General features: G+C 32.5%; 1 protein-coding gene across 1 annotated transcript in view; it reads left to right on the top strand.

The window, feature by feature from the left end:
- LOC139503835 (uncharacterized) overlaps nucleotides 1-2696 on the top strand; it is an 86599-nt gene extending 83903 nt beyond the window's left edge. Inside the window, exon 15 of the mRNA XM_071293776.1 lies at nucleotides 2172-2696. Within this exon, the coding sequence (XP_071149877.1) occupies nucleotides 2172-2249 (78 nt within the window). The 3' untranslated portion in view covers nucleotides 2250-2696. The remainder of the gene's footprint in view (nucleotides 1-2171) is intronic.
- The last annotated feature ends 19819 nt before the right edge of the window (nucleotides 2697-22515 follow it).

Raw genomic sequence — 22515 nt, forward strand, 5'->3', positions numbered from 1 at the left:
CCAATATTGGTTGTAATGTTGTGCTTCTGATATTGCATGCTGAAAGCGGAAAGGGAGAACCCAAGCAAAGAACGACCGTCGTTCATGAAAGGGTCAAAAGAGTAATAACTAGCAATGAAACATGACATGTTGCTGAGATCATTCACAATAACCCAATTTGAGATGTCTCATGGACCTTTTTAGCACGTAGTTGTTTCTTGTGAATGAATACTTTAAATATGTGAAGAACAGTGAGCAAATGATCAATAGTAAATGTATTCATAATAAGCATAAGTTTGTAAAAATGAGTTGTATGAATTTTAGATAACATTGTTTCAATAAGTTACCGGCGATTATAAAAAATCCATGAAAAGCATACTTAATCACTTTGTATACAAACTTACAGTTACATATATAATGAATTTTATTCCATGAATTTTTCCCAGGATTTGTGGACGCTTTTCAAAATCTTTTTTTTAACCGAGATATAAGTAAACTATGTTAACATGGTTAAGGATTTTTTTTCCCAGAATGTTACTATAATTTACAATTTATGCAAATGTTGAACAAGTCGGCTTTTAGTAACTATCCCTAATTAAAGCTTTATACTTCATTGAAATGTAGTTATTGGACAAATATTTGTTTATAGTCTGGTGACATCACAATGGGTAAACATTTTTCAACTGTTCTTTTTTTAACCATATGTTAACACATGCCACATACTTTTAAATGTACTTAGTTTTTAGCAGTCCACAAAACGTTCTTCTACTGACAGCAGCTGGTGAATTGCTGACCGAGGAAAACAGTCGAGCGTAGTTTTACTTAAGTGTTTTCATATGCATTCATACGCAGTACGTTCATCTTATAGTGAGCTGTAACCAAGGCAAATCTAAAATCAAATGACAATAAACTTTATCAATCATTTTGTCAATAATTCAAAGCAGGATTAATTGGATTTGCTACCTTACACATTGTCAAGACTTATTGTTACGTTCAATAACATAAAAGGGTGTTTGTAGAGCTTTAAAATTTACGTAAAGTAAGTTGTTTATGTGGTTTGTGCTTGTTTTTCGTTTCTCTATTTTTTTATATAGATTAGACCGTCGGTTTTCCCGTTTGAATGGTTTTACACAAGTAATTTTGGGGCCCTTTATAGCTTGTTGTTCGGTGTGAGCCAAGGCTTCGTGTTGAAGGCCGTACTTTGACCTATAATGGTTTACTTTTTTTAGATTGTTATTTGGATGGAGAGTTGTCTCATTGGCACTCATACCACATCTTCCTATATCTATGATAACATCTTGAACAGAAATTTGGAAAATGAAAGTCCTAAAAATATGTCATTCCTTTCTTCTTCTTTTTTTTTATCTCGCAAACGATATTTTAGTTCTGCAGTCAGTCATTGTTTCGTAAACATCAATGTTTGAGATTTAACCGATGAATGAGCATTTTTTTTTTTATTATCGATAATCTATTTCGATTTTCATATCGATGAACCGTTACATATTCGTAATAAACATGGTAAACATAACATGTTTTATACACTGGTTCGGTACTCAAAACCTTACGAAATACTATTTTTTGATAAATTAGCAGTCCCATTTTTATGCCCCATTTATGGACTTTATGTTTTCTGGTCTGTTCGTTCGTCCGTTCGTCCGTACGTCCGTCTATGCCGCTTTAGGTAAATGTTTTGGTCGAGGTAGTTTTTGATGAAGTTTAAGTCCAATTAACTTGAAACTTATTTTCCCCCAACCAATATCTTTTGCTTCTATTTATATCATTTTAACCCCGCCAGCATAGCTATTTTTACATATTACAATAGTTTAACCTTTTCTGGTCTAAAGTTCCATATTAACTATATATTATCTTTTTTAAAGTTTTCTAGGTATTCTTTCTCAATTTCGGTTACTGATGCAAAGTGTGGATTTGTTGATTATTCCCGATTGTCCCACTTTTTGAAATTTTAGAGTTTTGTTTGTCCTACATGAAAAGTTTGATTGTCCCATATCATTTTATGAAGTAAAATGTTCTTGAATAAATGCAGACCTATTGTTTGTTTTGCTAAATGAACAACCATAAATTATTGCATGCTCAAACAATTATTTCATATAAATTTTATAAAAGTATAAAATATGTTTTTTCATTGTATATCATCATGCTGAAAATCAGTTAAACAATCTTTTTACTTTCAGGCTATTAGGTGTCTTGATAATTCACCAGCTACTAGAGAAGGTTTAGAGATTGCAGAAGCAAAGAGGTTTCACCAGTAAATGGAATAAGTATTTTAATCACCAGTAATTGTTCAATATGACAAAAATGTGTCTACGTTGTCAAGAAATTGAACAAATCTCTTTATATGTTGACAAAGATGTAAACAAAAAGATTGAACTCCAAAAGATAACAGAAAATTGTGATGAAAACATGTAAATAGTGGGAGACAATCTAATAGTTGAAGTGACACAAATGTATATATGTTATTAGAATGACTGAATAATTCCCAAATGCGTTTTGGTTTAAAATTAAGTAGAATGAAAGTATTGTCAAGGACGTGCAGAAACATTTTATTTCCGCTATGATTGTGCATTAACTTTATTTATGTAATTGTTTGCTTTCATTATTATAACATTTTTGCGTATATCGTTCCTACTAACTGTTGTTGCATGTATAATTTACAATGACTATGTGTAGGAACCTTCCTAAATAAAAAAAAAACTAAACATCTTAACTGCTGGTGTCCTATATGTGGAACATTTTAGAAGACCACAAGCCATCAAGTCGATACTTATCAAATCAAAATAACCAGAGGTAAGAACTTTAATAACAAAAGAAGAGTAGGACTTTATAGATCAAGAGTTTACGCGTCTCCTGATATGCATGCATTACTCAATTTAGGAATCAACAATCAGTTATTGATCTTAATCGGGAATATGGAACAATTTTTACTTTAACAGATCAAATGGCTATACTAGTATCTTCAGATTAAGACAGGTATCGGTTAAACAGTGCGTAATGGTACCGGAAAATATATGAAGTATCGAATTTGATCAAGATCTTCTCGTTATCTCTTGAATAAGAATCAACCTGTTAACATGATGATGGCAGTTTCTACGACCTTGACTATACAAGAGAGTCTTGCACTGTCAGCCTAATGAAACTCACAAGGTAATAAAAAAAAAATTTGCAATTATATATTGCTTCGGCAAAATAGCGATCTATAAAGAGGTTTCGTATTTTACCGATCGTATTCAAAATTTACCTTTGAATATGGAGGTCTGCACTTTGTTGTCAAAAAAACTTTAAATAAACACTATGTTTCACATCTATAAAGAAATAACGCAGGATCACTTTGAAAAAAAACCAACTACGTGCAACCGTGAAACGTGCTTCAAAAGTTATAAAAACGGAGCACCTCACAAAACTTTTAAAAACGATCTGTTATATGACAAATAATGTTCCTTCATCCAAGCATATCTTGGATGTGCAGGATGAAGGTCATTCTTAGAATATGAGCCTGAGGCTCGAAAGTAATGAATTAGCTTTACTTCTCTATGAGGGGTGAAGCTTACATATAATATCTCTGTTTAAAGAAACAAACTATATAACCACCTATAGCTGGCCAGTGACCTTGACCCTAGTATATAAGCACCTGTTCCATAATAACTTGTCATAATTTAAAGCAAGTTTGTGTCGACCAAATATAAAACCCAGTGGAAAAGGGTGGGTCTGACTGATAATCCCTAGGGTGGGAATTAATTACTTTCGAGCCTCAGGCTCATATTCTAAGAATGACCTTCATCCTGCACATCCAAGATATGCTTGGATGAAGGAACATTCTTATTCATATTTCGCCTTCGGTCTCAAGTAATGAATTAGCTTGTTTAAAGTGTAGACACAAACTAAAAACAATTTTTATATAAATGCCAACATTTAATAAAGGATAAAAATCACAAGATCATCCAGTAACTACAACTGAAGAAAAGTGTTTTAGTACTGATATTATTTACTTTCCTGTTATAGAACTTGTAAAAAGTTTTACCATATGTCCAGACAAAACTGTTGCCATAATGTCCTTAATAGAACATCCTGAAGCTAAATGCACTTATGAAGTCAGGTTCCTCTAAATGAGTTAACCTTAAAACCTCGGATAAAATTAGAACTCTCTCTAACTATCTAAACTTTACGAAAAGACTTAGATGAATTCTCTCACCTATTTTGTACACAAAACATGATAAATCATTGTCTTAATCAACACAAAGTTTTGGTTTATCAAAACCTTTGATCACCTCATTAGGTAAACTAACTAACAGATCTAGTATTTTTCAAAAACTCATGTATATGAAAAAATAAAGTGCCATGTCTCTGAATGAAAGACATAGAATGTAAATCTACAGCTGATAAAGATAGTACTTCAAGGCAGATGTAGTCAAGGCAAATAAAGACACAAGTATAAAAGACAGTTTCAATGTTAAATACTCCAATGAATATTAAGAACTTAAAAAAGATAGCGCTAAATTCATCTCCCAAGTGAAAGAGTATCTAACTCTTCAATTGCAGATTCAGGTTTAAGCAACCTTCCACAAATACATGTAGTAAACAAACAAATTCAGTAAAATCTATTTCTTAAAGGATAAAGTCTGTTTCAACATAGACCAAGAAAAATTCACATTAAACATGCTGAATATGAAAAGCTTGTGTTTTACAAAAATTTCAATAATCCGTGACTAACATCCTTTTTAGATGGTGATAAGGAATTGGTTCTCTAATTGAACACACCAAATAATGAAATTTCTCAAAAAAATATTGATAATGCTTGATTATAGATGCATGGTCTCCAAGATGAAGTGTAAATATATTTTACAAATGATTCTGAAATCTCCTGTTTATATTAAAGTGATTTCTGAGTATAATACACACGTTTTTACCCTACTGCACAATCAACCCTTCAGGTGTTCTTTAATTTTTTACAATATACAGTTAAATTAAGTCTCTTCCTGACGGAAAGACATTATCTTCAGTATGTAACATTGTTACTAATTTTTATGCTTAACAGTTTAACTGGCAAATAAATTAAAATTGGTCTTAGCAAAGAAAACCAACTCTGAGCAAGCCAAAAAGGATAATCAAAAGAGCCTTCTGAACTTTATCACTAATAATTTTCTTTATAAATATCCCCAACAATGAAAAAGATGGGAAAATATAAGGTCATTATTCTGATCATGAAAATAAAAACATCTCTGAAAGGAGCTTGTTGGTCAAAAGACAACGAAGTAATTATCTACAGATTGAAAATGAAAACGTAATAACAACAAAACAAATATATCTTCTTTCAATTGACATCCTTTTGAATCTTTAAATTTTTTAGACATATGATAAGCATCAAAAATTTTCTTACCAGGAATATAAAGAGCTGTGATAAAAATGTTCTTTCTTGAACACCAAGCCCAAATAATGAAATATTTGTAGTAAGCATGTTAAGTGACAAAGAGGTTACACCTCCTATTGCATAATAAAAGCTACTGAAATTGTATCTTCTGATTGTATAACTCTCTGTGACTAAAACTTTTTCTCCAGAAGAATATTATAGCCAACAATACTATGAAATCTATATGAAATGAGTGCATACTCTTAAAGAAGCTCCGTCTACCAACAGAAACATTTTCTTCAAATTTGGATCCCAAATCCTTATGTCAGAGGAATCTGGTACAACCCAAAAACTTATTTGGATGGGTCTATAAATCAAATTTTTAATTTCTGATTTTAAATTGTTAAAAAATTTCACCTATTGATGATAATAAACACTGTAACAACTATACAGTGTTTCAACATTATTTCTCGCCATGTTTCTGCAATGTAACATTCCCATGCATGCCACAGATACTGCATTAAAAGCATTCATCAAAAGACCAATAAATGATGTAAAACATCTATAATACCGTTACACAATTCTATTTAAAAAGAATTTCCCAAGGGAGATAATTTTACCATTTCTCATCTGTCAGAAAAAACTTAAATAGCTCAGTATCAATAATGAGACAAAGGAAAACAATGTGCTTCCAAGGAATGAGTACCAACTTCTCAAAATTTTTCTGAAGCACAGCTTATCAAGCATTTGCACCACTTCTTCTGTATTCACAATACAATCATCTAAACTCTGATCCATAATAAAATAATCATCAATGTATAAACTATAGCATGTATATACTTCAAGTGACATTATTTCATAAATACATAGACAGGTTTTAAAACCTTAGTAAAAACTCTTGATGCAGAAGCCAATCCAAAACAAAAAAACATAAATATCATATCAATGTCTTTTCCACATAAATCAGGAAATTGTGATATAAACATAAATGATACTTAAATATGCATCTGTGAGATCTATAGATGTTAGCTCTATCTATATATATATATATATATATATATATAGATAATTATTCTAAAGAATTACATCTAAACAAAAGATAAATGGTCCTGCTCCAAATGCTGATAAGCCACAAACTTAGTTTGTTTTAATTTTTCAAATAGATACAGGCCTTGAAGACCAATCTTTCTTAGGAACCAAGAAAATATAGGAAATAAACTGATTTTCCATTGATCGATCAACCTTTTAAATAGCTCTCTTAGCTATCAATTTTTGGACTTCTGAAATTAATTCATCCTTATGAAAGGTGAAATGTATTTAATTCAAAAAGGATAACCTTGTGGTACATCATTAAAAATAATTTTATAACCATTTCTTAATAAATCTAATATCAATAGATCATTAGTAACATTTTCCAAATCATAATATTTAAGTTATCTACTGTATATATAGCAACTGGTTGAGAAATGTGACCTCTTTGAGATTCTCTGTTCCCTTTTTGGAAACGTCTCCCTCTCAATGAAGGGAATTGCCTACTACATGTAGTATAGTCGCCCTGTTGACCAACAGAGCCTCTGCAGTTAAAAAACTGATATTGCCTTTCCCATAACAGCTGGTAGTAAATTAATTGCTAGACCTGGAACCTCTTCCAAGGAATCTATAATTTGCTAAGAATCTTTGTATAAACACTAAGTTTGCTTTTTGCAATCATAACTAGAAATGTGATAAAGCAACTATCACAACAGAATTACAAATAAGTTTTATCATCTAAATATTTCTGAGCATCTCCTATGGGTTTAACCAGAAAACCATGGTAAAACAAACAAATATAATTTTACAATAAAATCCTTGTATTATCAAGATCCAATGGCTCATTCCTACAACAAGAAATAGCAAACTCAACAATAGGGGTGATGATCAACCCCTTAATAAAGTATCTCTGGGTTTCCTGCATCTTTGAAACCACAGAGTGGGCCTGTCTAGGCATTGCCATTTCGATTTTTTAATTATCCTAGACACACTAGGATTGTCACAGTTCTCAGTGTGATAGTATTTCCTCTAAGAACTTTATATATTCCTGATTTTATCAAAATCATGATTAAACTGTTCAACAAACAGGATGAGATAATGGACCATTAATCTCACTAAAAGAAGCCTTAAAGGCTTCTGAAAACCTTAATGCAGGATCAAAAGACCTTAATGCAGGATCAAAAGACGTATCAAATTCAACTCCGGCTGGACTATCATCAGCCATGGCACATACTCCCAAAAGGAGGTACATACACCGTATCAATTCAGTAGATAAGATCAAAATTTAGAACTAAATCTTCATTAAAGTAAGCCTCTAATGGCAAAAATTCAAATATAGCAGCAGGTTTCTCTACAAACTCTGCTAGAGTTGAAGGCAGTGAAACTGTCTCAAACCTCATGATTCATACAGGTTCTTTAATACATTAATAATAAATAGTAAATGTATCAATATACATGCCTATCTAAATCTCAACAGCACTTTCGTTAGAAACAATCACAAATCAAGTAGATTTTGAAGTTATACAAGTAACACTAGATTTTAAAACTTACTTTTTACAGGTTCTGTTGCTTTGTCAATTATTTCCAATTGCCATGCCATTATGATCTATTATAAAACTACTAGGTTTTATAACTGTTTAAGAAGAGGATTTATTCAAAATACCTCTTGTATTCCTATTAAATTTATCATCTTTAATTTCTAAAACATTCCAGAGGTGATGAAAATCATAACCATCACCCTTGTAAGTGTAAACATCATTCTAAACATCTTGCAAAAACAATACATTTGCATAAACAAATTCAGCCATTGTAATACAAAAATGTGTACCTGTGCAGGTAAAACACGTGTAAATTGTGAAAAGTACTCACGACCTTCAGATGAATAGAAATACTTTTAAATATCTACCTGTTTAACAAACAGGAGTATGAATTAAGTAACAAATGTGCTATTAGGCAAAAACTTAATGAATATATAAAATTGTCATACATCGTAGACAATAAAATATTTAATTAATTTCCATGAACACTTGTCATACATCGTAGACAAGAAATTTTTAAATTCATTTCCATCAACAATTGTCATACATCGTAGACAATTGAGGAATTATTATTTGTAAATAACAAAATAACATTAGAACTTGTCGTACATCGTAGACAAGTTAATGTAACTTTAATAACTTTCTGCCAAATTTAAGATAAAAATAAAATAACTAAAAAGAACTTATGTGAAGTGTTCACTTCAACCCTCTAGAAAAATAATGACAAGTTATTATGGAACAGGTGCTTATATACTAGGGTCAAGGTCACTGGCCAGCTATAGGTGGTTATATAGTTTGTTTCTTTAAACAGAGATATTATATGTAAGCTTCACCCCTCATAGAGAAGTAAAGCTAATTCATTACTTGAGACCGAAGGCGAAATATGAATAAGAATGTACTGATATATTCGATGACAAGCAGGAGCGAAACTAATATTATCAAAACTTGACACAAAAAACGGACCAACAGTAGTATGTAAAAAACAACATTGAAACACTTGTAAAAACATGTTCAATTATTTTGAATTTCACAAAATTATGGGATACATTTTTATATCAATTTATAGTAAGAATACTAATTAACTGAAGTATTATATCTTTTTAAAAAATGTTTTGAAATTTTTGCCATACATTGGTTTTACCCATGTAGTGCCATTAAAAAATTGCTCATCAAACACTGCTTTTCTTTCATTTATTTGATCAATCATATACTGACCGACTTGAGAAACGCAACACTAGATTATTTTTTGTGTTATTTTTTAATGAATGTGTCCCCGTCAAAAGCGATAACTGCATGTTACAAACGCCAAAATAATTGTCAGAAAGGTCAACAAATTCTGTCTGACATGTTTTGGGTTCTGTTTTACAGCTTCTGGTTTTGCATTTGTTCAACCCATTAATTGGTTTTGGCAATTATGCGGTTGGAACTTAGTGGCTTTTACGGTTTTCCTCCAGTCAACTCTTTGGCAATTCAGTTGATTGGAAACATTTATGGCATGAATCTGTACTCAATGGCACTCTGCAATTTGATTAGCAGTTGACGCTGCAGCCGTAAACATGTCTGGCAAATGACGTTGCGTAATCAAATTTTGTTGACGTTTCATTGTCGCTAAACGTTAAATCTGTTCATTGATGGTCAGCAACACATCTTGTCTACTTGTATCGTTGTCGGAAAGACATTAAGACGAGTCTCTGAAGTCATACAGTATGGTTGCAGCATGTTTATGTTTTAACGTTTGCAGTATTCTTAATGGGTAATTCAGTTTTTTGTTTCTCAGTCTTGGCAAAATGAAGATGCAACATTTTTAAACTGGTTTAAGTGAGGCAAAGGATTGAAAGAACTGTTTCAAAAAGCAAAACAATTGAAACAATCTTTCATGGGTCCAAAATTTCGCTTTAAGAAATTCGTGCGACTTCAAAAATTCGGTATGTTCAATAACCACAGGTAAGTCAGATTTTGATTTTTTCTACGGAGAAAGAAGTATGATAAGCATGCAAAGTAGTTGTAAGAAAATCAAACAAGATTTGGTAAAAACAAATCAACAAAATGAGTGTTGCGTTTCTAAAGCCGTTCAGTATAGGTTAAAATATATTATAAAGTCTTGTTATTTTTTTTTATCGTTTTTCTAAAGAAAAAAGGGTTTATGTTAAATTTATGAAAAGTATAGAGATAATTATTTCCCGTGAATATTTCAATAACTTGTATCTCGAAAACGAGCACACAGACCCGCTTTTCTTTTTTACTGTTTTAATTTCTTTATTTATAGACTATCATGGTTTTATGGTCTTTTAAAAAGTTTTAACTATTTTGAAATAGAGTAGCGAACATTCTTAAATATCTTTTAATCTTAAAATTTATGGATATGTTTTTCAACATATCAATTTTGATATAATAGAAAAAAATATGCTGACTAATTTGAAATAAGAGCGAAAAAAATTTGATGGAAAAACTCCATATCAATCTCTATTTAGCCGGGCAAAATATATCAATAGAGGTGTTTATGCCAGAGCCGATGTAATAGCAACTGGCAAACAAAAATCGACTCAAACACAAAGAGTCGATCCATGTAATCGAGTTTATTGGGGGACCAATCACAAAGACAACTACCGGTAATATGGCGATCCCTTTGTTCAAAATGTACCAGAAGACTAGAAAGGCTTAAACGATGAGAAAACACAAAAAAAAGTTAATCCAATGAGCTAACCCAAGTCTCTTATATTTTATATAATTCTTGTACTTCATTTTATAATATTGTACTGCATTTGTTTACCTCAACTTTTGTAGTTGTATGTTTTTAGAGAATAAAGTATATATCTATCTATCTATCTATTTATCTATACATCTATCATCATTGAACTTTGCATAGAACCAATTAAACGACACATAAACCAATTAAAACAATGCATACAATACGTGTCACCATTCATGAAAACCTGATTGAGATTAAATCAAAAGTTAAAACATCTGCGGGTTATTTTAAAATGGAACAATGTTTTATGTTATTTCGAATAGATAGAAAAAATATTACAGTCATTTCTTATAATTTAATTATAAATTCCATTTTAAACCGGAGTAAACAATGAACACACGTTGATGACGTCACGGTCACATGACAACATTATGTCTATGAGCTGATACGCAAAAACACGTCAGCCAATCAGAAGACACATTACATCCCAATTTAAATTATAACAAAAGAACTAGATGGTTATATTGACAAATTCAAAAAGGAAAGAATACGATTGAATGAAAGTTTACACTGCGGGATTATGTTCAGTCTATCCGCATTGCTATACTCATTGAATTGGCTCAACTTTTATATTATGAAACCAATAAATTTTCATATGTGAATAGAACTAACGAAGATTTTCAATTTTGAAATGATTAAGAAACTAAGGTTTCAACTCCTGTTCTAAATAAAGGCAACAGTAGTATACCGATATGTACTGGACAATTTAAGAAAAAGTGGTTGTTGAACACAGCGACGATGATAATTATGATGATCTCTATTTCGTCAAGGTTATCGCTACTATGTTGGAGGACTGAACATCAATAGATATCGTCAAAACGGAGATTCTGGCTGGATAAAACATGGTTAAGTCACACCGAAGACATACTTTGCCTTTAATGAAGTGATTAGCGGTGGATAACACCTGATAAAGCAACACCGATGACATACTGTGCCTTTGAGAAAGTGATTGGTGGTGGATAAAACATCATAAAGCAAAACTGAAGACATACTGTGCCTTTGAGAAAGTGATTGGTGGTGGATAAAACATGATAAAGCAACACTGAAGACATACTGTGCCTTTGAAAAAGTGATTGGCGGTGGATAAAACACGAGAAAGCCACACCGATGACATACTTTGCCTTTGCGGAAGTGATTGGCGGTGGATAAAACATGAGAAAGCTACACCGAAAACATACTGTGCCTTTGAGGAAGTGATTGGCGGTGGATAAAACATGATAAAGCCACACCGATGACATTCTTTACCTTTGCGGAAGTGATTGGCGGTGGATTAAACATGGTAATCAACACCGATGACATACTTTGCCTTTGCGGAAGTGATTGGCGGTGGATAAAACATGATAAAGCCACACCGATGACATACTTTGCCTTTGCGGAAGTGATTGGCGCTGGATAAAACATGGTAAAGCCACACCGATGACATACTTTGCCTTTGCGGAAGTGATTGGCGGTGGATAAGCATATTAAAAGCCACACCGATGACAGACTTTGCCTTTGCGGAAGTGACTGGCGCTGGATAAAACATGGTAAAGCCACACCGATGACAGACTTTGCATTTGCGGAAGTGATTGACACTGGATAAAACATGATAAAGCCACACCGATGACATTCTTTGCCTTTGCGGAAGTGATTGGCACTAGATAAAACACAGTGATGCCACAACGATGACATGCTTTGCCTTTTCGGAAGTAATTGGCGGTGGATTAACATAGTAAAGCCACACCGATGACAGACTTTGCCTTTGAGGAAGTGATTGACGCTTGATAAAACATGGTAAAGCCACACCGATAAAAAACTTAGCATTTGCGGAAGTGATTGGCGCTGGATAAAACATGATAAAGCCACACCGATGACATTCTTTACCTTTGCGGAAGTGATTGGCGGTGGATTAAACATGGTAATCCACACCGATGACATACTTTGCCTTTGAGGAAGTGATTGGCGTTGGACAAAACATGGTAAAGCCACACCGATCACATACTTTGCCTTTGCTAAAGATGAAGAGGATTGCCTGCTTTTATATGCCAATAACAGATACCAGCCTTATTATATTGAGTGCGATTAGGAAGGTTACTATGGCGGTTATATTTGTGAGAAACAAAAATGTGTTATATTAGTATTATATTTTATTAACACATGCATGCAGCGAAAGATGATTATTTTGTTTATTCTCAACAACGATATTAATAATCTATCGTGTTATTAATTGAATGTTTCTTTATTGGCCTTGTTATATATTCGAGATTACCCTAGACTAAAACAGGGCTAATGTATAAACAGCCAGTTCATAACACATTTATTAATTGATTTTATAGAAACTTGCCCCTGTCGTCTTTTGAGTTTCGCATTTCCACGTCCATGGATTTGTTTTGTCAACATTGTCAGATCTAATTTCTCTTCCAATTACCCAATAGTTTTGCTACTATGGCTAATTTTATCTAGCAAATATAAAGTAGCTAGGACTCATAAATCTGACAGTTTACCTAATGAAAACTCTTGGATCGTCTGCGTTCTCATGATTGATAAACGGATATAAAACAATGTCAATAGTCAGAAGTCGTTCTAAAAAAGGCTGTGAAATATTTCCGTTTCAAGATCTTCAAGACATTTTGATTCGAAGATTTTGAATTTAAAAGAAAAGTATACTTGAAATGTTATTCAGGCAAAATAAAACGTCCAAAGTTAATTAAGGAGTGAGAAAATTAAAACCGGAAGTGAATTTTCGTATTTGCCCTATTCGAAAAGCAATATTTATTCTTGATTTATATAGACAGTGGAACGTCACTAGTATTGCACATGCCAATTTATCCGTATAAGGGCTGATCTATCTCCTTTCATAATATAAAAAACGCAACAAATCGAATGAACAGTACTGTTTTGACCATACTAGACTACTTATTTTAAATCTTCAACAATATGAATGAAAAGGTAGAATATTAAGAATTCTTTTGTTTAAGCTACCAACATTGATAAATGATGCGCTTAATTATATTATATATTTTATATGTAGGACTCGGTGCGATGGGGACGCAGAAGTGCGATGCATTTCATGAACGAGTTACCTGAGGTCAGGTGGTATAAATAAGCTCATCATATATACCAGGATTGAAATTTTATGTTTACGCCAGACGAGCGTTTTGTCTAAATAAGTTTCATCAGTGACGCTCGAATCCAAAACAGTTAAACAGGTCAAATAAAGTACGAAGTTGGGGAGCATTGGGGACAACAATTCCTAAATGTTTTGCCAAATACAGCTATGGTAGACATCAGTGAGTAGTCACATAGGACTAAAGGCATTCGAAGGGAAAATTCAGAGATCTAAAACTGAAACTCGTTGAAAGATGAAAAAATGAATAAACTATAAAAGTTGTTGAAAGACTAACTTTTTGACACAGAGTGTTCATTGAATGTGTAGGGTAGGTGTGAATTTTTCTTAGGGTTGCAGGAAATATGACTTAACGTTGTCATTTGCCTAACTCTGGGACCATCATATTTGGTATAACTTGATTTAATAGTCCCACACGTATTGTACATCATAAGTGATTGTAATGAGATCACTATCTATTTTTTTTTATCCTGCAAGCAGCCTTGTATAGTACAAATAACAGGTATACAATTATTCTAAATAACAAGGACGTTCTTATCTCAGCCTGGAAACCATAGCCGTATTAGTCACAACCCTTTGGAACTTACGGTCCTCAGTGCTCCTCAATTTTGTATACGTACTTGATTTGGATTTTGAACTTTTTTTCATCTGAGCATCAATGGTTAGTCTTATGTGGACGAAACGCACGTCTGGCGTATTAAATTTTTAATCGGGTACCTTTTGTTAGCTATTATTTGTGTGTGTCTTTGTCCTTTATGTTCTCCGATTTGTTTGTATTGTAGTCCTGTCATGTAATGGTGTCATTTTAATGTTATATCAACATTGCCATAGAACCGGGATGTTTGGCATGCCACACGACCAGGTTCAACCCACCATTTTTTTTCTTAAAATGTCCTGTACCAATTCAGGAAAATGGTCATTGTTATATTATAGTTGGTTTCTGTGTGTGTTACATTTTCATGTTTTGTTTCTGTTGTGTCGTAGTTATATTTAATGCGTTTCCATCAGTTTTAGTTTGTAACCCGGATTTATTTTTTCTCAATCGATTTACTTTTATACTACTGTTGCCTTTATTTATACAAATAAATTTTTGATTTATTTGTACTTGTACAGATAGACTCTCCTGACATGTTGAGCAAGCGGTAATATGGATATTTCTGTTTCCGTACCAGCTAATTTTGGTGCCCTCTTCGACATGTTCGAGGTTTGCGAAACGTTTACACTATGTTGATTTCTTTGAAAATTTAGATTTTAATAACTAAAGCTTTCAAGTGTTGGGAGTACATTTCAGGATAAAAGCAATATATAATGTACTTTGTCGGAAAATATAAAATGTTTTTGTACTCGCTGCGAACATGGCGAAACAAGCCTAGCTTTTTGTCCTATTTCTGAAGCTCATACAAATACATTTTTTTTCCCGACAATGTACATATATTGTATGTATACATGTTAAAACATATGTTTTTATTTTAAATATGATGAATATATTGAAGAAAGAAATAAGTTACGTAATCTTTATATTCAAAGAGACAAGTAGAAGTTTTATATTACTTTGGTACTTATGCTATACACATAAAAATACTTGAAAAACAACACTGTATAAACGCTAGTTCTTTCGAGTTTTCTTTTTTCACGATTATCGATAGATTTTGAGTGTCATGTGATAACAAGATGATAATTTGAAAATGTAATTTTGGAAAAACGAAAGTTTATTTTGTCAACATACTAACAAAACTAAAAAAATATAGCAAATTAAACCAATAATGTGTTAAGCAATATATATATAAAGATGTGGTATGAGTGCCTCCAAGTCACAATTTATAAAAGTAAACCATTATAGGTCAATGTACGTTCTTCAACACGGAGCCTAGACACACACTGAACAGCAAGCTGTAAAGAGCCGCAGAAATAACTAATGTAAATCGTTCAAACGGGAAAACAAACGGTATAATCTATATATAAAAAAAAGAGAAACACTTATGAACCACATAAACAGACGACAACCACTAACCAACAGATTCCTGACATAGGACAGGTGTAAACAATTGCAACGGGATTAAATGTTTTAATAGTAACAAACATTCTGCTATTCTGAAACAGTAGACGTATAACACCAACACATAAAAATTAAGAAATAATTCATGGGGGCTTGAATATATCGTGATTTTACCACGGGTTGGCCCTTTATGACAAATATTTTACCCTGAGCGATAGCGAGGGGTAAAATATCGGCATAAAGGGACAAGCCGTGGTAAAATCTAGATATATTCAAGCCCCCATGAATTATTTCGATTCTAATAGGACAAATACGGCAATTATTTTGGATCGAAGCGCTCTAGGTGATGGCATTATTTGCCGTTCCAATGTATAAACGCACTATTAAATTGACGTAAAATAACGGAGCAAACTGAATAAATGATGATGCTTAAACTATTTATAATAACATATTTAGATAATTTTAGATTAATCTAATTATTATTGTACTTATATGTCTCATATGTATACAAAAACGGCTAATATAACTCATTTTAGCATCATTTGTTAACGTTTCCTTGTGATGATTTTCCCGTAAATTGCTTATATTCTGACGTCATTGTTCTATGACGTCGAGTCGCTCATTCATTAAAAAACATATGACGTGGGGGTACAATGGGAACAGCCCATGAAATATATTCATATTTTACCACGGGTGTGTACTCAAAGCGTTTGAAGGACGTCATGTTAGAATACACATTAAAACATATCAATTGGAATAACTTAATAAAGAAACAAGTGCCTCAAATAAACACACAATGAACGAATAAGTAAGATCTATAAGCAAATGAAAATACAGAGTTACAGTACATGTAGTTGTCGTTTGTTTATGTAATATATACGTGTTTCTCGTTTCTAGTTTTTTATACAGATTAGACCGTTGGTTTTCCCGTTTGAATGGTTTTACACTAGTAATTTTGGGGCGCTTGTTGTTTGGTGTGAGCCAAGGCTCCGAGATGAAGTCCGTACATTGACCTATAATGGTTTACTTTTATAAATTGTAATTTGGATGAAGAGTTGTCTCATTGGCACTCACACCACATCTTCCGATATCTAACTAAAACAAATAAGGAAGAGTCTTTTTTTTTATAAAATTTAGAAATTTGAGTATCATGTTCTCATTATTTTGAAACTGCAGCATTAACGTACCTGCGAAATAGGACAGGTGTAAACAATCGCAGCGGGATTAAATGTTTTATTAGAACCAAACATTCTGCCTTTTCTGAAACAGTAGTATAACATCAACAAATGAAAATACACATTCAAAAATATCAATTGGAATGACTTAATAAAAAATCAAGTGACTCAAATAAACACTCAATGAACGAAAAAACAAGATCTATGATACAGTGTAAAAACAGAGTTAGAACAAATGAGAATAAGTCTTTATTTATTTAAATTTTGAAATTTGAGTATCATTTTCTCATTTTTTGAAACTACAGTATTAACCTTCCCGCGTATTGCAGTTCGTAAAGTATGATTGTGTTATCGAACATGTTCTATCCGACAAGCACATACTAAACGTTACGTCTTGTGATCTTGATATCTGATTTATATCTTTATTAAATGGTGTCGTTTATGAATTATATGTTTCGCAGTCAATACCATATTCCATCATTATAAAAAGTATCACTTTAATATAAGGAGGAGATACATTAAGATATATCAAGAAGACCGCAGCTAAAAACAAAACCAACAAAAAAAGAGGTTTGCAGCTAGGAAGAGGAAGAGTCCAGGTCACCAAAGAAAAGGAGTCCTCTTAAAAGAAGATAATGTGCAAAGAGGACAATGACCTTTGGACAGAGTTTTCGAGGTAAGTGTGGGTCGGAATTGGCACCTACGTATGTGCTTCGTCAAAATCACTGTAGGTTTAGATTTATATATTGTTCATACTATTTAGGACTAAATGTTTTTAAAAATGAAGTTGTAGCTTTTCAAGGTAAGGAGTGTAAGAACAGTTTCTATTCTTATTTTCATGTTTCTAATATTTGGTAGAAAATAAATTTATTTAAACAGAGTAGTGCAGTGGCAAATCTTAAAAGCAACTAAGTTAAGAAGTTTTATGCACCCCGAACACACACCCGGATATTTTTAAATGAAACAATCGCCAATGTTATCGGATTCATGTGTGTGTTTTGAACATCGGTAACCTTTAGTTGTCTTAATCTTATGCTCTGTAAAGACAAAAGGACAACAATGAGCAAGCTATTTTGCGTGATTATTCTGTTGATGTTTGTGATAATATACATAAAACATGTGCATCGTTAAGCAAACGCAGTCAATCAACTACTTAAGTGGATAATTCTTATTGGAAATTCATTATATTTGATAGAGAAAAACTTGAATTGACTCTAAGCTCTTATTTTGGAGTTACACCCTTCTTAAAAGTTAATTTTGATTTTGAATAGAACCATAATTGTAAAGTGAGAAAGAATGTCTGTTGTGTTACTTTTTAAGATATTAAATATGACTGGTTTGCTTTCTCTTGTTTACTTTAATAAATAACTCCTTACTAAAAGTATGCTTTCAACATTTATCCTTCCGGAGCACCTGGGATCACCCTCAGTTTTTGTGGGATTCGTGTTGCTTAGTCTTTAGTTTTCTATGTTGTGTCTTCTGTACTATTATTTGTCTGTTTGTCTTTTCATTTTTAGCCATGTTATTGTTCATTTATTTTCAGTCTAAGAGTTTGACTATCCATCTGCTATCTTTCGTCCTTCTTTTACTGTAATTATTAGGTTTATGGTCTATATTAAATGGTAAATCAAAATCAGAAAAGGTACCAAGTGGCGAAGATGGCATAACAAGCACAGATACAAATTGAATAATAAAACATAGCAAACATTGATCATCAATACAGGAATATGGTGAATATGCTTTTAAAATTATCACTATTGACGTATGTTAAAAAGAGGCAAATAACTTATTGTAACCTAATGAAAAATATTTTTTATAACATTGTATGAATATTAAACAATATATTAATCATGTTAATGTCAATCAATGAACACGATTTATTATTAAAAGAGGGGCGAAAGATACCATAGGGACTGTAAAAAAAGTCGAAATAAATTGACAACGGCATTTCTAAAAAAATACAAACAAATAATAGTACCAAGAAAACTAAAGACTAAGTAACACGAACCCCACCAAAAACTGGGGGTGATATCATATGCTCTGGAAGAGTAAGCAGATACTGCCCCACATGTTGCACCCGTCGTGTTGTTCATGCTACCACAAACCCGGTTATTAGTCCAATTTGGCAGGTCACATTCGTGGTGAAAAGGGAAGTGGATTTTTTTATGCTGTATGAAAACCATACAATCAAAGAAAGTAAATAATTGTGCATTCATTTTTTTTCTATTGTAACAACTTTTCGTGCAAAAATAATACTTCGTTGAACGTTTCAATTTGTCACGTACGTAAATTACTTCCACTCACAAAATCCAGATAAATCAGTATTCTACAAATAATAGTAAATCCACAGTATTTTGTATTACATTTTTTTGAATCATTCCTTATTTTAAATCAATTCACCATTTTCTACATTTGAAATTGCCTGTACCAAGTCAGGAACATGACAGTTGTTGTCAATTATTTTGATGTGTTTTGTCATGTGATAAGGGATTTTCCGATTGAATTTTCCTCGGAGTTCAGTATCTTTGTGATTTTACTTTTTATTCTGTCGATCTTGTCCCTCATAGTCATTTTTCTTCTGCATATAAACCAATAAAAAAGCTCCTGATTATATTCTGCTCAGTCCATTCTCCAAATTAATCTAAAAACAAAATAAAACTATTTAGAAAACTAAATTAAATTGTTTGCACAAATATTTCTCGTTTTTCGTTTTGTTTATAGATCATACCGTTGGTTTCCTGTTTGATTGGTTTTACAATAGTAATTTTGAGGCCTTTTATTGCGTTTTGTTAGGTTTGAGCCAAGGCTCCGTGTGAAAGACCATACTTTGACCTATAATGGTTTTGTTAAAAAATTGTGAGAGTTGTCGTATTGTCACTCATACCACATTTTCTTATATCTATATAAAAACGTTTCATCAGTACAATTAATGCGATATAGATTTAGACCGAAATCGAAAACCTTAGTGTACAGTAGTGGATTGACTTGAATGTCAAAGAAGTGGCCTCAGTAGCAGAGTGGTCTAAGATTACTACTGTAATCACTAGGCAGTCAACACTGAGGATGTGAGTGCAAACCCCGTTCGTGCGGGTGCATTCGACTTCATTCTTAATTTACTAGGATTGCCAGTTTTTCCCTTCGAAGGTCGGTGGTTTTCTGCGGGCACTCCGGGCTCTTCCTTAACCAATAGAATCTGTCTGCCATGAAATAGACCAAATGCGGTGCTTCGAAGTGGCACCAAAAATATAATTAGACATCCAAGATATATGTATTCAAGAGGATTTCGAATATCTGACAATATTCAAAAACAAGAGGAGCACAGATCCTTTATCTTCTTATATATATATATATAGTGAATGAATATTTTGTGAAGAAAACATAACTATGCATTTTATTCGTTCCATTGGTTGTACATGTCGTAATCAAAATATTTATGAAAATGTACGGATTATGGTTAAATATATTTGTTGAGGTAGAGTACATTACGATGACGACATAATCAATAAATCAACGATTTTAAATCAATCAACACAATCATTGTATGTTTTGTAACCTGTCAATCCACTTCCCTTGTGAATAAGACTATTTACCGTGTTTGTATTTACATAAGCAAGACGATGGATGCCATATGTGGAGCAGGATCTGCTTATCCTTCAGGATCACCTGAGATAACCCCCAGTTTTTGGTTGGATGTGTGTTGTTTATTCTTTAGTTTTATATGTTGTGTCTTGTTTACTATTATTTGTCTGTTTGTCTTTTTATTCTTTAGCCATGGCGTTATTTCCTATCTATGAGTTTGACTGTCTTTCTGGTATCTGTCGCCTTTTTTTTACCTCAATAAAACGAAAATTTTGCATTGATAAGTTATTAATTAATTTTCTATCCAAGGCATTGGTTATACATATTTTTAACCAATATAAACCACTTTAAATATTACAATGTGAGGAAACTATCTTTTTGAAGTCATCTATTGACGACAGCATTGATCAAATATTCAACTAATCAAAAAAATGTTTTCATGTTGTAAAAGTGCAAATGCATGTTTGATATAGCATTGTATAGTGCATTGCAACTTGTAAAGTTTGTTAGTCTTTAAAACAAATAATCAATGTCTGAACACAAATGTATACATGTTTTTCCATGTCTAAGCAACACATTGAAACGAAAAATCTTGGTACATAATACCTTAAATACACGACAAACCCGCTATCAGCAGTATATTTATATATATATCTTCATGCCTTATATATCATGTACTGTAGTACGCCGCTAGATTAAAACTGACGTGGAAAGGTAACACATGCCCAACGGTGGCTCTTTTTTTGAGAGCCCAGGTGGTCGTGTGGTCTAGCGGGACGGCTGCAGTGCAGGCGATTTGGTGTCACAATATCACAGTAGCATGGGTTCGAATCCCGGCGAGGGAAGAACCAAAAATTTGCGAAAGCAAATTTACAGATCTAACATTGTTGGGTTGATGTTTAGACGAGTTGTATATATATATTTGTCATTATTTATTACATAATGACATTAGCAAATGTCCACATTCGCTTCAAAAGCTAACAAAACAAATAAACAAACTCATTGAGAAGGGATATAGTTACGATACTGTTGGTATGATAAGGGTTATGTTCTTCTCGTTTATCTTATGATGATATACTACTAAATCCTTAACGGGAGAGATTGTGCTTGATATTCCTACGATGAAGACATAATATTTTAATCAGATTAATTTGATAAACTGGAGCTGCCATGTCAGTTACTGTTTGTTGTTCTTTTTTTTTAATAATGTCTCATTGTCAAAAGATGTTTTGCTCGGTCATATGTTTTGCAACACTCTAAATTCAGGAGCCTCTAGCCTTTGAAAGTCTTCTACGGTTTTTAATTTCAGTTTTTTTAATATATACTTTGGAGTTTAATATGACGTCAATTATCATTTAACTAGTACACAGTTGTATTTAGGTGCCCGCTGAAATACACTGCCGTGATTTTCTTGCTGTATATAAGACCCATTGGTGGTCTTCGACCGGTTGAGCTCTTTGGTAGGGTTGTTGTCTCTTTGACGCATTCTCCAATCACATTATCAATGTCATTACTGATGAATGTCATGTCAAGAGTCAAAGATAATTATACAAAAATGAGGTTAGTGTTGTTTATGCCGCAGCGATGACAAAACACGATAAGAAATGAATATAATATAGCTCTCTGTATTAACCAAATCAATGATCTTAAATTATATTGTTCAGTTACGTGGAAGAAACAGAAAATTTAATTATGATCAATTATTTCGTACTTATTGCGATAGTAACATTTTCCGAAATTATTACCTAGTAAGAACGTCATGAAATATCATTTAAAAAGAAAGGCTCACTTTATATTATTATTTGGCAACAAGAGGATTTGTAAATCGATATCATCCCGCCAACATATAAAGATTTAACAGTAGATACAACTTGTCTTCCATTTATTTATGTGTTTGTTGTAAAACTTGAGTTATTCATTTTCATTCGATTTAAGAAAAGTCTATGCTGACGGTTGAAACGTTTGAAAAGTATTACATGGCTAAGACAAAAGTATTCCGAAT

This window comes from Mytilus edulis, chromosome 14, assembly GCF_963676685.1.
Source record: "Mytilus edulis chromosome 14, xbMytEdul2.2, whole genome shotgun sequence".
NCBI classification, from domain to species: domain Eukaryota; kingdom Metazoa; phylum Mollusca; class Bivalvia; order Mytilida; family Mytilidae; genus Mytilus; species Mytilus edulis.